The following is a 17059-nucleotide window of genomic DNA, read 5'->3' on the forward strand; positions in this document are numbered from 1 at the left end:
GAAGGATCTAACTGTTGCAGCTCTCTTGAAGTGTCTTTGAGTTTTAAATAGTCATCTAAAGAACCAGTACTGATAGTGTTAATGGTCTCCATGGGATCGTAGCTAAAGATGAGTCACACTCGAGTAGATATGAACTCATCTGAGCAGCTGAACACCGATGATGAGGTGTTTCCATGGAGATGATGTGATGTTTAAACTTGGAGTTGATGACTGGTGTGCTCAGATATATTTAGCTTTATGTTCGCATCGGTGATTCAGGTGGAAGATATCAGAGAAATCAGCATGGAGCAACACCGCTAACGTCAGGAGCTCGTTCTCGTAAAAAACAAAATCAGCAGAGAAATAACGATTACATGATCACGGTCAAAGCCGAGATTCATCATCAGTTTGGACTCGAGGGGTCACTGTAGGAAAGTGATTTATGTTTGCCATCCCCCAAAGAGCTCCTCTTGTTAACTCAGGGACCTTTAACTCAGACCCGGTCCTGTCTGGAGGCTTTTCCAGTTAGTGAAAGAGGGACTTTAGAGAGTCAGGATGCTCTTCTAGTCCAGTCAGTCCTCACTGTCCACAACCCCACTAAAAATCCTCCTCTACAGTGTTTGTGAACATATATCTGTGTAACCTGAGAGTCTACTGACCCACAACATGTGAAATAAACCCATCCAGTCCTTTGTTTGTGGTCTGCATAAGTCTTACAACACAGAGAAAAATGCTCTGTTTCAAATGTGCTCTCCTTGTGATGTCACAGTGGGATTCTGATATCTCCACCTCCAGCCTAGAACTAAACTTTTGAGCAGGTCCTCCACTTTTATTCTCTCTACAGAGGAGTGATGTCTACGGGGAAAACTCGGGGGGGGTCATTGCATTTAAAGAGACACACACACCAAAACGGAGCGTTCTGAGAGAGCTGGTTTATACAGGGTCACAAACCTCCTCTGGTGCTTGATTCATGTTATATTTTGACCAAAGCACAGCACAGATGTTTCATTTAGACCACAGGGGACTGTTTGAAAAGGTGGAGGAGGACTGTTTGAAAAGGTGGAGGAGGACTGTTTGAAAAGGTGGAGGACGGGACTATTTGAAAAGGTGGAGGAGGGGACTGTTTGAAAAGGTGGAGGAGGGGACTGTTTGAAAAGGTGGAGGACTGTTTGAAAAGGTGGAGGAGGGGACTGTTTGAAAAGGTGGAGGAGGAGGACTGTTTGAAAAGGTGGAGGAGGGGACTGTTTGAAAAGGTGGAGGAGGGGACTGTTTGAAAAGGTGGAGGAGGGGACTGTTTGAAAAGGTGGAGGAGGACTGTTTGAAAAGTTGGAGGAGGGGACTGTTTGAAAAGGTGGAGGAGGACTGTTTGAAAAGTTGGAGGAGGGGACTGTTTGAAAAGTTGGAGGAGGACTGTTTGAAAAGGTGGAGGAGGAGGACTGTTTGAAAAGGTGGAGGAGGACTGTTTGAAAAGGTGGAGGAGGACTGTTTGAAAAGGTGGAGGAGGGGGATCATATGTCCTCTTTAAGATTTGAAAATCGTCGAGTGTGTAGCCAAGAAAATGTGTCAGAAAACCAGACAGGTGTAAATTTTCAGTAGTTTTATTGAAAAATGCCTCTTCTGTTCTCAGAAATAAATAAGAAAATAAGGCTGTGGAATTCACAATCTGCAGTTCAAACATGAAGCAGCTACACCGTTCCCAAAGTCTCGCACTGACTGCTTCTGATACTGAGAAAAATGACAAGATTGACGACAACAACAACTATATTCTGATTAAAACAAAAATGAAATGTAACAAAAAAAAACAACATGTACTAAATATACACCACAGACATGCAATTCCACGTTTTTTTGTTAAAATGAGCTGTGACGGAGTAAAAAGTCAAACTGATAAATATTAAAGTCTAGAGATACAAAATGAAAGCCGTGTTACATGAAGCTGAACCTCCTTAGAAAACACTGAGAAGCGATTGAATCAAATACTGGATGAACTGTGACCGTCATGCTGCGACGCCGTCTTCCTCTTTAGCTACACTAACGCACTGTTCAACACTGCTGCTTCACACACACCTGATGCAAAATATGGTACAAGCACAAGAGACAAGAGTGGGGAAAAAGAAAAGCTCACAGGTTTGTGTTAACTTTGTTTTCTTGACATTTTTGAAAAGTTTCCTTCCCGCCCTCGATCCAAACCCTTCCTCTTCCAGTAAAGGAATATTCACACACACATTTTAAGGCATTTAAAGGGTAATTTCCAATCAAATCGAGGTGTCAAACCCCTTTTTGTTTAAGTGTATAATGTGCATAAATCCAACAACAAACACAGGTTGAACAAGAAAAGAAAATGAGAACATTATGATGTTAGCCTTTTGGCTGCTCTTCTTGATAGTGATCTCTTTCGACGCTGGTTTTGGAACTCCTCCTCCTCCTCCTCTTCGGGGACTGGGACTACTCGGGGGTTGGGTTCAGAAGGGTATTGGCCTGCTTCGGAGATAGTGTTGGGGCCGTAAGTTGGCAAGTTCTTTCACTTTTTTTTTGTTAACATGCACCAGTGACGGCTGGCGCAAACACTCAGAGGGTTAGTAATGATCAGGGGCGTGTCCAAAGATCAGAAGAGATTCTGATGATCGGCTCTCAGGGTTTTAAACGTCGGCTTGAATGTGGGAGGTTACCAGTTTGTACTACACATCATAGGGAGGGGTCAGGATTTTTCAATATTTGAAAAGTCATTAATTTATCTTAAATCTAAGTTCAGGTGGTTTTCTCTCCGTACTGATTAAGGAGGAGGGTGAGACGGTGTGGGTCATTCTATGATCCCTGATCAGTTTGTCAGACTTTATAATAACACAGCACAGTGCAGATAAGGATATTGATGTTTCTTAACATGGATTTTCGTTGCGGAATAGGGCTGCACAATAAATCGCTGTGTTAACGTTATCACAAATATTATTCACAATAAACATCGCAAAAGTCTGAAGTAGTTTAAAATTTAAAAAAACAATTACAGTATTTAGAGAAGTTAATATTTCATGTGTACACTTTAGCTGTTGGAAGGAGACGTGGGTATGAAAACGATGCTTTCTCATGTTTTTTAAGGCAGACAGATGAAGCTAAGTAGCTATCTGCTAACGTCAGAGGCTAATTGAGCGGTTAAAAGAAGCTTTTTGGATTTATCTTCAGGAGTGACGTTACAAACACAGGTGTTAAACATTTTAGCAGGTAGATACAGAACCTGCGGGTTAGAGAGTCACGGCTAAATGTTCACTTTTGTGCTTATTTACTGAACTTTGTTTCGTTTTGGAAATGTTGAACATCGTTAAGAACATGTATCTGGTTAGATTTTCAGATTTTTTTCAGATAGAAGATTCAGACGAGATTCTTTGTTTTTTTCCATTATTGTGCAGCCGTGTTGTGAGTCCTTTAGTCTGTCTTTAGTTTTACACTGTTAACAAATACTTCATTCACTCACTGATGACCCACAGAGCGGTCGAGGAACATCGGGCTTCATGATCGATCAGAGTTTTATATCATGTCATCACATCACAGTTTGTAGTCGTTTCATACCTTTATTGTAGTGTTTATAAGAAGCGAGAAAGTGACCTCTGAATGCAAGTGGTCACAGGACACGCCAGATACGACCAGCTGTGAGGGGCCGAATAGTTCCCGGTGATTAACAAATCCTATTTTAGCTTGAAATGCCCGTCCTGACTACGGATAGACTAAAGCCATAACGACCTTTTACAGAGAGCTTTCTTATCCCCGTCAGGCGACATCTCATCCTCACACATGGTTCACATGTGGTTTCATGTTTTTGTTCGGTGTTTTGAGCACCATGACTTGGCGTCGTTGAACACGCCCCCGGTAAACATCGCAGTGCTTTTAATCGTTTCCTCTTTACTCGTGGTAGAAGTGCAGGTGTTACAGATTGAAAACAAAAAAAACATCAAAGCAGCCTGGAGACTCTTCTCAGGGATGGTTAGTACAAGTAAAAACAGGAAATGCAAGATATCGTGTTTTTGACATGAAGGAGGGGCGTCTAAACCTCGGCGTCAAATGAGCAGGAGGGATTGAGAATGGCCCCCGAGCAGTTCAGCTACAAAGACACGGGCAGCTTCTGGTGGCATTCAGCAAGCAGCAGGTTGTTGTTTGCATAGCACAAGCTTGAAGAACTACAGATGTTAAAGGCTGAATGCAGTGGACTTGATTCAAACATCATTTACAAGTCACAATGGGTTTATTTACACGTTCCACCATGAGAGAGAGAGAAGTGCTGCTGGTGATGCTGGTGATGCTGCTGGAGATGCACTTTGTTTCTCTGTTACAAATCCACCTTTGTTAGTATTTGTTTGGGTTGTTTGTTGTTGTTGTTTGGTGCATGCTCCTCCACTGAACATTTCTTTGTTTGGTCTTTGGCGTCAAGATGCAAACAGGCCACTAAGCAGGTCGATGCCATCAGCGCTGCTGCTGCTGCTGCTGCTGCTGCTGCTGCAGGGTTTCTGTTCTACTGGATGTGAGTCGATGTTAGTAGTGGTTTCCCTCTTTTGTTGTGTTGTTTTTTTCAGCAAAGTTTGTTAATGGTTTCCTTTTGGTGTTTTATCCTTTAAACAGCTCAAGAGCGTGTGAGCGAGTGTTTCAGTTACAGGACTTGTTTTGTTTGTTCAGTGAAAGCAGCACAGGCGGCATAGAAAGTTTACTATCGTGAACCTGAAACAGGCCAAAGAGGACGGGGAGGGAGGTGTCAGGTTGTTCAGAGCAGAAGACAGCGCATCAAATACACTCTCTATGTTAAGATTAGTGACTACCAGAACTGAGATCCCACACATGCATTAATCCTCAAACACTCCAACATTTTAGGATATTCATTGAGAGGAGCTCTTTAACATGTTCAAGGCGTTTTTAGCCTAGCTTAGCATAAAGACAAAAATCTAATCAGAAGCTTTTGAGTTGTTGCAGGTTGAGTTTTTGGCTGGCCCGTTGATGTGCTAAGCTAGGCAAAAAACATCCTGAAGCGACCATCTCTGACGAGTTGATCTCTTAAAATGTTGGAGTGTTGAATTCAGTTTTAAAGAGCTTCAGCCCAAATCCCCCCACCAGCTGATTATTAGCAACCATTAGCAGCTACTCTTCATTTGGAGACTGTCTTTTATTCAGTCGCCATACGTACCTCCGTATCCTTGCCCGTTGTAAGGAATACCGACACACTGAGAAGAATCGCAGTAACCAGGAGGTCCAGGAGGCCCGCGGATTCCGGCGTATCCGGGACGTCCGGGGGGACCGCGAACTCCGGAGGAGCCTGGAGAGCCTGGGGAGCCTGTCCTGCTTTCTCCTGGTGGACCTGGAGGAAAAAAACACAAGAGACCTCATGTAGACCACGAGGACTTGTGGAAGCAAACGGAGCACTAATCCTACTCGTTTATTGGACGATAGCTGCTGCTCATGCGAGGACGCTTTGAGACTAGGCGCTCTGAGGCTGTGAGCCTGAAGTTAAAGAAGTTAAAGATGAAGTTAGTGACACTTAAACACTTGAAATTAGAGAAACTCTGTGATATTATGTTTGTTGAGTGATCAAGCCAAACACAGACAAAGTTATTTCTTTGAAGCTTTGAAGTCAAATTGAAGTTTTTGGTGATCAGATAATCATGTTCCAGTGTCACTGCGATCAGATTCCAGCTGGAAACATTACACACTTCATGGATTCTGCTGTTGACGGGGTCGGGGCTCAACATTTGGATGGGAGAAATCAAACAAAGTGCTCGATGAGAGAGAGAAAAAGGACGGGGCAGGATCTGTGTTTTGTCTAGACTCGACAAAGCCCAGTTGGAAAGTTTCCCTGCTGGTCCGTCTACTCCTCTCCTCCTCAGCATGTGTTGTGAATGAACCTCCTCCACTCTGATTCACTGCCCTCCACTTCCTCTTTTTTCCAAGACCCTCTCCCCTCTCCCCCTGCTCCCACTGTTTCCACGACTTGACCTTGATTGCTCCACAAAACTCGTTCTTTCCTTCTTCCCTCTAACAGACTGGAGGTCACAGATTAGTGGGTCAGCTTTAGTCAGGGTGCTGGATTACAGCAGGACTAGATTGACGTGTGATTGGCTGAGCTGGATGACATCATGATTTTTGAGAACTTTAGAGAAGCGTCAAAGTCTCATCAACACGCCTTCACAGCTGTCCAGGACGATAAGGTTCAATAGTTTTCTACATGCCAGCATGGCTTCTCCTGTCGTCATGCCAACCACAAGTGATAATACAGATGAAAAGAGACAATAGCCCAGGTATGAGAACATTGAATAAAATTTGGCCTTTGACCAATAATCGAAAAGATGTTAAAGACAGCTAGACGTGCCAGATTTAAAAGATTGTATCTCTATATATTCATCAATTATTAACAAGTTACCTCCAGTTTCTGACAGTTAATCATCTGTATGCATCACATTATTTTGCCTTCTGTCATCAGCAGTTTAAACGTTCTGTTTCTTGTCAGGTCTAAAAAGAAGACTTAGGACACGTACCAGCAGGTCCTCTCGATCCTTTCTGTCCGACTCCTGACAATCCTCGTTCACCTTTTTCTCCTGCGGGACCTGAAAGAAGAATGAAACAGACGAATGTTTGGTGAAAATTCAGATTAATGTCAAACTGGAACAAGAGCCCAGATCACTTTCAGTGTGTATGAATGATGGGTCATGATTTAAGAATAATAGTCATTACTTTACAAATGAATCAAAGTGTTCATGAAACTTAAATCTCATCTTTAAAAATATATTTTTCCATTATGTTGTGCAACTACTGCCAGACGTTGGCGTATCTGAAAGCTGTTTGTTAGCCGCCATTAAATAAAAACAGAAAAAGAAAACATTAGTGTCAGGATAAACATCTGTAGCGTTAAGAACAGTAGACGACAAGAAGCTAACTTAGCATCTCTTAACTTAAGGGACGACCGATTTAACTTAACCTTGTTTGGGTAAAACTACCGTCAATGGCCAATTCCATTGTGTGTTAGCATCGAGCTAACAAACAAAAATGTACACCCCGGTGCATCTGTGAGAAATGAGTCACTGGCATTAATACACCCTCTCTTTTCTGCATCACAGCACTCTTTACTTCCTGTTTGGTCTCTTCTTCTTCAGTTTGAGCTTTGATTGAGTTCATGTGCCTGACTCGACCTGTTGTGAACACGTCGCTCAAAAACTGAACGTGCTTACAAGTTAGGATCAAAGAAACCCTGCTGACTTATCAACGATGTAAACACCTTTAAACTAGATCTTTGATTGAGCTCTTTGACAGCATTATCATTTTATCTTTACTTATTCTAAAAGCAGGAAGCCAAGACAAATACATAATTGTCTTAAAGTGTCGTCTATTGATCATTTCGGCTCAAATAGGAGCATGTTCTCCTTTTCCTCGTCGTCATCTTTCTGTAGAGAACAGTTGATGTTGTGTTTCAGCGGAGAACAACCCTTAGCTGCCCTAATGTTTCATCAGAGCTCCCTCTTTGATTGATATCTAAATGTGATGCAGATTCTGTCTTCACCGTGTAACGGGCAGCTTTGTATGTGTGGGAGAAGAGAATCAGGCTTTAGAGCAGATGACAGTGATTATTTGTTTTTGCACAACGTTGCTAAGGCCTCGTTAGCATCTCCTGCTGCGCTGTTTTAAGGACCACTGTGCTGCCTTTGTGTTCAGGTTTATTTTTATAGCTCTCGTGTCCTGGTGGCTCGTACCTCTCTCTCCCGGCTGGCCGGGTGAACCTGGATTTCCAGGGAAGCCGTTCGTTCCTGCGCTGCCGGGCTCTCCACGGGGTCCCTGCCTGCCAGGAGGTCCTGAAGGTCCTGGTGGACCCGGGTTGTTGCTGCGGTAATTGCCGTTAGGGATCTGGTTCAGTAATGTGTTGACTCGAGTCATTTGTGCTGCAGAGGAGGAGAGAACAGATCTGTTAAGTTTCAGACTCAGCGCAGTATGAAACGTTTCCAAGTTTAATGAGTAAACGTTGATCACTCACCGTTCACTAGCTGCTCGCAAACTTGTCTGGCGATGGACCGCATCATGTTCTGAGGAGCAAATTCACCCTGAGCACAAAGAGAAGAGATTCAAGATGAAGTGGAGGAAGACGTTTGGTTCTCTGTTCACTCCGTTTGTTGTTGTTGTTGTTGTTGTTGTTTTCTCCTCTTTAAAAAACTTCTATCAAAGCTACGTTTGACTTTCGTTGTCCTTCCTGTGCTGATTCTCTTCACGTGTTTTGCATCAGTGGAGCTAGTTGTGTATTAATACCTGAGGAACTTTGAATCTGCATTTTAAACATGAACTTGCTTTAATACTCTCAGGTTCTCTTTTGCCAAATGTGTCGTTGTGATTAAGTCATGAAACTTAGATTATTGATTGAATCATTTCCAGATTTTTCCTTCTGGGGTTTTCTGCTTAATTTAACCAGAGACAATATGTTGTGACCTTCACAAAAACAGGAACACTGCGCAAATGTTGTCTTCACGTGTGGTTTGATTTAATGCTGAGAACCTACATGATATCTTCTACAACGAGGTTAAAGGTATCAAGAACTATTCTGAGGAAATCTCTAAAAGAAAACGCCTTATGAGAATAACAAAACGCTTGAGAGAAAAGTATATCCTTGAATTAGACACTGAGAAGGATGTTTAGATTCACTCACTCTCTCTCCCCTGTCTCCCTTTGGACCGATAGCACCCTGAAAAGAAAAAGAGAAGTTCAGTCGTCAGACATTATTTACTCTCAGAGATGTGCTGAGCCACCATGACGGTACACTCACAGGGACGCCGTTGTCTCCGGGGTTTCCTGGTTTTCCTGCAGCTCCTGATTGTCCAGGAGATCCAGGAGGTCCCTGTGAGGGAAACAACGAAATCAAAGGAGGAGACTGAGAAAACGAATGGTTTGGATACAATCATTTTCACATTAGTAAAATGAAAAACAAGACTCGAGTCCAGTCGTCACGCTCAGCTTTCTAAACACGAGTTGAGAACATTCTTGAATCATGTTTTCTCCTCTAATAACTGATGCACTTAATTTATTTTACTGGGTTTACAGGGAGGCTCAAGCTCAACAAATAAACCATCAAAACTCGTACCATGGACCCTGCGGGACCTCTGGGTCCGGCCGGTCCTTCTTTTCCTTGAGGGCCCTGAAAAATAAAGATCAAGTGTGAATTCTGGAGCCATGAACACATTTAGATGTTTCCTCAGAGCATGGTGTCCATTAAAAGCAGCCCGTCTGTGCTCACCCTCACTCCAGCTGGTCCGATCGGGCCGACAGAACCAGCAGGACCAGTTGAACCCTGCAAACACAGGAAAACAATCAGACTACATTTCAGCTTCCAAACTAAAAACATTGACCTTTTGCTCCGAGCGATCGTTCAGACGGGTTTGTATCGGTGCAGGATTTCTGTGTCCAACAGTAAATTAGCTTTTTGTTCGACATCGTTTGCTCAGAAACGCTCCTCACTACTTTTATCAACAATCGTCTCTGCTCTTTGATGCCTCGGCATTAGATTTACAGGCTACATAATATATTCCAGATCTCTTTTATTGGCCGTTATAAACCAGGACCAACTCGGTCTGCAACTCATTAAATGCATGTTGCTATAGCATCTGCTCCAACGTGGTCACCTGCAGCCCGCCCCCCGTCAACAGAGTCAAGAGCCGAGTCATGTGTTTGACTCATGACTCCACAGATCAGTCTGTAAACGTTTGTCTCTTCAAACCTTGGGAAGCTCATGTTGCTCTGTCAGATGGGATAGGTGTGATACAGTGACCGAACAGATGGAGCGCTGCTGAGGCATCTTTGTAAAAAAAAAAAGACAAGATGGCTGTATGCTCTTGACATCAGAGTCTAACCACTTGGCTCTCATTGGTTGCAGGTTTCAGGTTCTGCTCTGACTGTTAGCAAGGACCCGAGCATGAAAGAGGAAGCATCGGCTCGTCTTGTTTCTACACAGGAAGCCTTAAACCATCCAAGAGTTCAGGGTTGGGGTAAAGACAGGTCACTTAGTAACAGCTGTGAGGATCTTTGATTTGTTTGCGTCAGGCAAACTTCACAGAGATATCAATCACACCAAAGTAACCTCGTTAAAGTTCACGAGCTCTACCCACAGGGTTTCCTTTTTTCTCCAACATTTGGAACATGCTGCTCAGATTAATAACTCAAAGTGAACGAGTGTGGCATCTCATCAGAGGTCGTCCAAACGGAGCTGAATCTAACTCATTTCAATGCCAGTTTAATCACAGGACGAGGAGGCAGAGTACCTCATTCATCAATCAGAGAATCAAAGAATTTCTATTTTTATTCTCCAGTGTCGTCATTCTCTGCGTTTACGTCCAATGACAGACACTTTCCCTGCAGCTCCGCCACTGAAAACTGAGTGCTAGTTATTTTAAAATCTAATCTCAAAGCTTAGAGTTAGAGAAAGTAAACAAAAAGCCTCCAGGAGTATCTCAGGGTTTGCTCCTGGCTACATGTTAAATGGAGTCTCTTCATATCAAAGTGATGAAACACATTAAAGGTTCCTCCAGCGTTTAGAGACCTTCGTCCGGCTCATGAGCTGATCTGGAATCAAGTCTTCAAAGTGACCTGACCTTTAAAATCTGTGCTGGAAGAGACGAGTCTGGCTGAATCAACGTCACCTTCTTGGAATCTCTCTCTCTGTTCTCTTCATTTTTCATCCTCTTTTATCAGTTTGGTGTAATAAAGCTGTAAAGCTTTGAAGGAAGCTTTAATCTCTTACCAGCTCATAAAACGTTCATGCGAGGGGCTTCATTTCTGGAAGATATCAAATGTTACCTGGTAAAGGTCACTCAATATTTCACCCCAGACAGTTTCATCCTGTTCAGAGATCTTTGGATCTTCATCAGTGACCCACCATGTTCTGTACTTTCAGGCCAACTGTTACCTCAGAAACCTAAATATAGTTTATTTTTTTCAAACCTCTGGATGTGTCAGGTTGGACCGCAGCTCCTCGTTTATTACCAGATAAAACAACTTCACGTTAAGAGGAGGGCTTAGAGTCTGACCGAAGGCCAACACTTCACCAGAGCTGTTAATCAAGATGACTTGTTCTTGGCTCGTTCCCTGCAGATATTTAATTTAAAGTAATATTCCTGGAGCTGCTGCAGAGAGCCAGCACTCCCTCTCTCCTCTCTCTGAATCCTCCCCAGTCGGAGAACCTTCTCCGCACAGACCGACGCCAGAATAGTAGTCAACTGTGAGTTACCCCCGTTTCCTGTTTAAGATCCAAAAAGGGCTGCACTTACTTTCTGTCCAGGTAAGCCAGAGTCTCCAGAGTCTCCCTTTGGTCCAGGGCGGCCCTGAAGGCAGAGAAGAAACACGATTCAATGAACAGATCAGAGATTACAAATGCAGCTGTAGTAAGTGGAGGAATATCTTTAAAAGTGAAGTAAGAAAAGCAACTGGATGGATTGTTTGTAGGGTCAGAGGGTCATCAGGTCGTAGATACGCTTTTTATTTTATGGTGTAAAGCTTTTTATGCAGCATTTATTTATCTATATTACTGTTTTTAATCTCTCTCCATAAATCTGATGAATCAAACCTTCATCCTCACTGACTCAGCGCCTGAACAAAGCCAGCTCCTGTTAGATGATCTCCTGTGTTTTAAAAACCATCAAAGAAGACTCTCTTCACTGCTGCTGTTAGGTAGTTATAGTGAGCAGAGAGTACTCGAGTGTGATCCTCCTGGAGGCAGATCCTCGGTGTAATCTGGGTTCATGTCACCTCATGATTTATTAACATTCAGTGACGATGTTGTCTCAGGTCTCTCTCGTATCACTTCTTCCCCCTCAGACATGAAGGAATGTGAATCTCTGCCACAGGAACCCCTCCCCCCCCTTTTACATTTCCATCAGAATAAATCCTTAAATGAATCCCCTTCTGTGGAGGCATTAGTGTGTGTGTGTGTGTGTGTGTGTGTGTGTGTGTGTGTGTGTGTGTGTGTGTGTCAGGTGTGTTCAGAGACTCACAGCCTCTCCGGGGATCGACAGGCCGATGGGTCCTTGAGGGCCGGGCAGACCCATGGGCCCTGGTGGTCCGTTCTCCCCTCGCGGTCCGACGGCTCCCTGTTGTGTTAGAACACAAAAGAAAGGTCAAGTAAGAAACACACGGGAGGTTTTTTGATATCTGCTCGTATCTCTCTCCACACTCCAAGACGAACAGGAGGCGAGGAATGCTGCTGCACGCATCGAACCTAAACCTCCCCGTCATCTCAGAGAGAGAGAAAAGACATATTCACTGAGTGGAATCAGATGTGACTCCTCTCTTCAAAGCTTTTAGACTTTTAACAATCTGTCTTCATCGAGGGATGATAGCTGGAGAGTCGTATCGAGCTCACAGAGATCTATCTTTAGTTCTTAACTCAAAAAGATAACAAAGACACCAAGATGCTACTCACAACAACACCGGCCTCTCCTCTTTCCCCTCGAGGACCTTTGCTGCCAGGAGCGCCCTGATGACGAGCAACACGGGTTCATGTTAGCACAACATACTCATTCACTCTACTTCAAGTGTCACAGATTAGAAACTCATTCACTCTACTTCAAATGTCACAGATTAGAAACTCAAAACATTTTAAGGTGTGATTTCTCAGAAGCATAACACTCAGAACGTCTGCAGAGAGTGCAAACCCTGAACTACTCATGAAGGATGAGTCAGTGAGAAGCAATCTAATCATGTATCAAGTCTTAAATCTCACACAGTTAAAGAGCGAGAATGTTTACATTGTTTACTTCATTAAGCTCCAGTCTGAAGCTGCATCAGGAAATCACAGGATCATTTTAAGATGTGTTTTTATATAGAGTAGGAACCTTCAGGCTCACTGATCGTCTCAAAGTAATATGAGACAGACTCATGTTGTTGTTGTTTTTAACATTTAACAAGTCCAGACTGCTCTGAAGTCGCACCCTGACATTATTACACTGAGAGAGGGGGGAGGGGAGGAGGCTGGAGGTTTATCTCCGTCAGCTGTCAGACAGGTCAGCCCCCGTCACGCTGCACCTCACTTCACCTTCTCCACCGTCTTAAGAGATTTTATGAGGCATTGCAAAGAACTTTCTCAAGGGTTCATGTGCTGGAGGGTGTAATATTCATCCATGTACGACATGCAGGAAATAAATACACATAAATGACCATCAAAGGGAGGGTCTTACTTTAAGAACACCGCAGTGGAAATATGTTCCATTACAAAAAGAAGCTGTGTGTGTGAAAGTAAAGCTGAGTTAAGAAAAGGACCCTGGCTGAATGTGAACGTGTCATTACTGTAAACAGATGAGAGAGAGAGAGAGGGTTAGAGAGCTGGACTCAGGTGAGTCTTACCACTGGTCCCTGAGGCCCCGGCAGCCCGTTGGCCTCCGCTGAGGTGCAGGTGCAGGAGTTGGGAAGAGACGGACACTTCAGCTCGTCTCTCTGGTGGAGAAGGAAACAAATAAAGAGAGAGAGAGAGAGAGGACTGAATCATTCGAGCACAGGAAGACGACATAAAGAGGAGAAGGTTCAAAAGTAAGACATAAACATGTGGATTTAAAATGTGATTGAAGGTGCAGAGGACATGAAACACGTCCAGCTGATCTGGATTCTTAAACACAGTTTCCTCTTAAAGGTCTGTCCGTTCCCCGTGTGTGTTTTTGTGAAATCATTCTGTGTTGCTGCTCATCAGGTCAGATGTTTAAACATTTCTGTAGGATCTGTCTCTCTCTCTCTCTCTCTCTCTGTCTCTCTCTCTGTCTCTCTCTCTGTCTCTCTCTGTCTCTGTCTCTCTCTCTCTGTCTCTGTCTCTCTCTCTGTCTCTCTGTCTCTGTCTCTGTCTCTCTCTCTCTCTCTCTGTCTCTCTCTCTGTCTCTCTCTCTCTCTCTCTGTCTCTGTCTCTCTCTCTGTCTCTCTGTCTCTCTCTGTCTCTCTCTCTCTGTCTCTGTCTCTCTCTCTCTCTCTCTGTCTCTCTCTCTCTGTCTCTGTCTCTCTCTCTCTCTCTCTGTCTCTGTCTCTCTCTCTGTCTCTCTGTCTCTCTCTGTCTCTCTCTCTCTGTCTCTGTCTCTCTCTCTCTCTCTCTGTCTCTCTCTCTCTCTCTCTGTCTCTCTCTCTCTCTCTCACACTCTCCCCCTCTCTCTGTCTCTGTCTCTCTCTCTCTCTCTCTCTCTGTCTCTCTGTGTCTCTCTCTCTCTCTCTCTCTCTCTGTCTCTCTCTCTCTCTCTCTCTCTGTCTCTGTCTCTCTCTCTCTCTCTCTCTCTCTCTCTCTCTCTCTCTCTCTCTGTCTCTCTCTCTCTGCTCCCACAGAGCAAGAGGCAGTGTTGTGATTGGTCCTGCATGGCAGTGACAGTCTTCTGGAGTCGATCCAGCCACAGAATACCAGAACAGATATGTGGGCACGGTGACAGCTCCCTGCAGGATTCTCCAGTAGAAGGAGGAGGGGACTTTTTTTCCGGTTCAGGGATTTTTGCAGCACGATGATGAAATGAAGATTTTGCGAAAGTAAAACCTCAAGAAACTATGACAGGACTTTGTGAAGTTGTGGTGAGGAAAAAGGACTTTCTACTGGAGGAGCCCTGCAGAGGGTCTCGGTTATTTTGATAATATCCTGTCCTCCTTAGAAATACAAAACATCACTAAATAGTTTTAAAGAATCAGGACAATTATCAAAGATCTGCAGCTTGAACAATCTCCTCAGCGCTGGAAGTTTACAGCTTTACAAAGGATTACATTAAAGACAGTAACAAGAATACAACAAGAAACTGAAGATGTGTTAAGATCAATATTTTAAGGATTGGAACTGAAACAGGCTACAGTGGCTACAGCATTATCCTGTTAAGATTTGCACCCAACGATTACAGACCTCATTGAAGAACTCCATAAACAAAAACATCATTTAATCCTGCAGACGTTTCCGCTCTTCTGCCCCCTCGATCGTTTTGTTTATGTGTGAGAATCCAGATCTCACATGTTCTATATCCGTTTATGTTTTAGGGGTTAAGAGGATCAAGTTAATTCCTGAAAACAAAGTCAACAGTAGACTTTTCACTTTGACATATTAACAGTTTTTTATGTGCTTTCTCATGGATGTTGAACCTTCCTGCTGCTTTGGGCGTATATTTCCATCGAGCCGCCTCAGTTGGGATCGCTATTAAATAATCGTCATCACAGCAGCCCAATCAAGCAGCTGTCCTCACTCTGCAGCGGGTTGAGATAATAACCCAAAGTTGAATCCAGTTCAGATTTGTTGGATCGTAGCACAGCAGACGTGCTGCGCTCAGACAAAGCCTTTTTGTTGTTTTCCAGCGTCTCCAGAGATCTCTGCAGGGACTGAAGTGAGAAACCTTCACGTTGAGAAAGTCCAGCCACTGAACTAAACAAGAAAAACTCGTACTGGAGCTGCTGCTGATGCCCAAATATTTCCCTGCCTGAAAACAAATGTTCCCTCTCTTTAAAGCCTCCCAGTGGTCTCTGAGAAACAACAGAATGTGTCTTTCCTAAGAGTGGATGTGTTGAGGGACGAAGAAAGACGAGAGCTTTGTTACAATGCTGTGACCTCGCTGCAGGTTGTTGGGTTCACTCAAACAAAAGAAGCACTTTTGGAATTATTTCATCCTCTGTGGGTGATCTTTGATGTGGTCGGACTGAGTAATTTAAAACCTCTACGAGCTGATTATGAGAAATCAGCAGGTTAAGTCAATGTAGACTTTACCCATTTTCACATGTTTACTCCTGAACATTTGAAGATTACTGCCCCTGAAATCCTCCTCATGTTGTCGTTCACACATGCACCTCACTGCGAGAGACAATCCCTGTCTAATTGGAGAAGGGGGGGGGGGGTCTCCTGAGGCAAGACATGACATTAAAAGAACGACACAAAGGAGGAAGCAACAGAGGTCTTCTGAAGTTAGATTTGACCTCCCTACTGTACATCATGAACTGTGCTGCTCAATCAAATCCACAGTTTAGTCTAAAGTATGAAGCCTCCTAGCCTCCTCACTTCCCACCTAGCGTCCTCTGAGCAGACGTATCATATACACTCTGTTTACGTTCCCTTTGACTGGAGCCGCTTCTGATTCTGATTTACGCTGCTCTTTGATCTGCAGCAGGAAACTCAAGGACACACTCTGCAGCTGGGTGTTACAGAACACAACACACACTCGTCAGGAGGCTGTAATTACTTCCTCTTATTAAACTGCGACTTAATGTGTCCTCAAAAAGGTTTCACATTGTCGCCAAAATCTGTAGACGTTCTGAGAGAAGCCAGGTGGAAGCCGACAGACGATCAGTGAACACAACATGCAGGACGCTTCATGTCAAAACAAACAGGAAAAACACACAACGCATGTACACACACTTTTAGAGGTCTCTGGATTAAAAGCTGCGCTGCATGCAGGAACCATAAACATCGACATCTTCTCTACTTCCTGTTTAAAACAAACGACAGATGTTCAATATTCGACGAGGCCCGCACGATATGAGACAGATCTGCAAAGTGTGATGTGAATATTATAACTTCAAGTTTCTGACTCTGTCTGCTGGTCGTCAGGTTTTACAGAACATGTGTCTCTTCTAAATCCAAAATAAATCCTCTCCTCTGAATTTGAACTTAGCTTCACCTGACTGCATCAAAAAGGTGTGAAGGCATGAACATTACACACAGGCCACCGTACAGCTGGTCAAGTAGTCACATATTGAGAAAGCATCACTTGACTACATGAAGATGTCCTTTAAATTCAGACTTTTAGGATGTGTTTATTACACAAATCATGTCATGACAGATACTATTGCGAGATTGGGATACTCGATCCTGAGTTTTAGACTATGAGAGGCATTTCTGCTTTGCTATCTGTATTTTTTTTAAAAGAACAGATTTATATTGAATGTTTCAGTATCATTATTAGAAATGCAGCTGTGGCTCAGAATTGAAGTGGGTCATCTTTTGATTCAAAGGTTGATGGTTTGATTCCTGCCTCATGCACCCTGGGGCAAGACACTGACCCCCCAAAATGCTCCAGCAGGCGGTGTATGAATGTGTGACTGATCGGCTGGTTAACGGCGTTAAGAGGGATGTTAAGGGTGATGATGGTTTTTG

At 43.6% G+C, this 17059-nt stretch overlaps 1 protein-coding gene across 1 annotated transcript; it reads right to left on the minus strand.

Annotated features, from left to right (window-relative positions):
- Positions 1-1561: 1561 nt before the first annotated feature.
- Positions 1562-13422, minus strand: LOC110003017 (collagen alpha-1(XII) chain). Its single transcript, XM_020658709.2, has 13 exons — positions 13318-13422; positions 12398-12451; positions 11970-12065; positions 11247-11300; positions 9221-9274; positions 9068-9121; positions 8753-8824; positions 8636-8671; positions 7973-8039; positions 7695-7880; positions 6486-6554; positions 5141-5311; positions 1562-4680 (listed from the first exon to the last, which is right to left on the minus strand). Exons 3-13 carry the CDS (start codon positions 12021-12023, stop codon positions 4670-4672), a joined length of 828 nt encoding a protein of 275 aa, XP_020514365.2. The 5' UTR covers positions 12024-12065; positions 12398-12451; positions 13318-13422; the 3' UTR covers positions 1562-4669.
- Positions 13423-17059: the final 3637 nt, after the last annotated feature.

This window comes from Labrus bergylta, chromosome 15 (genome assembly GCF_963930695.1).
Source record: "Labrus bergylta chromosome 15, fLabBer1.1, whole genome shotgun sequence".
NCBI lineage: Eukaryota > Metazoa > Chordata > Actinopteri > Labriformes > Labridae > Labrus > Labrus bergylta.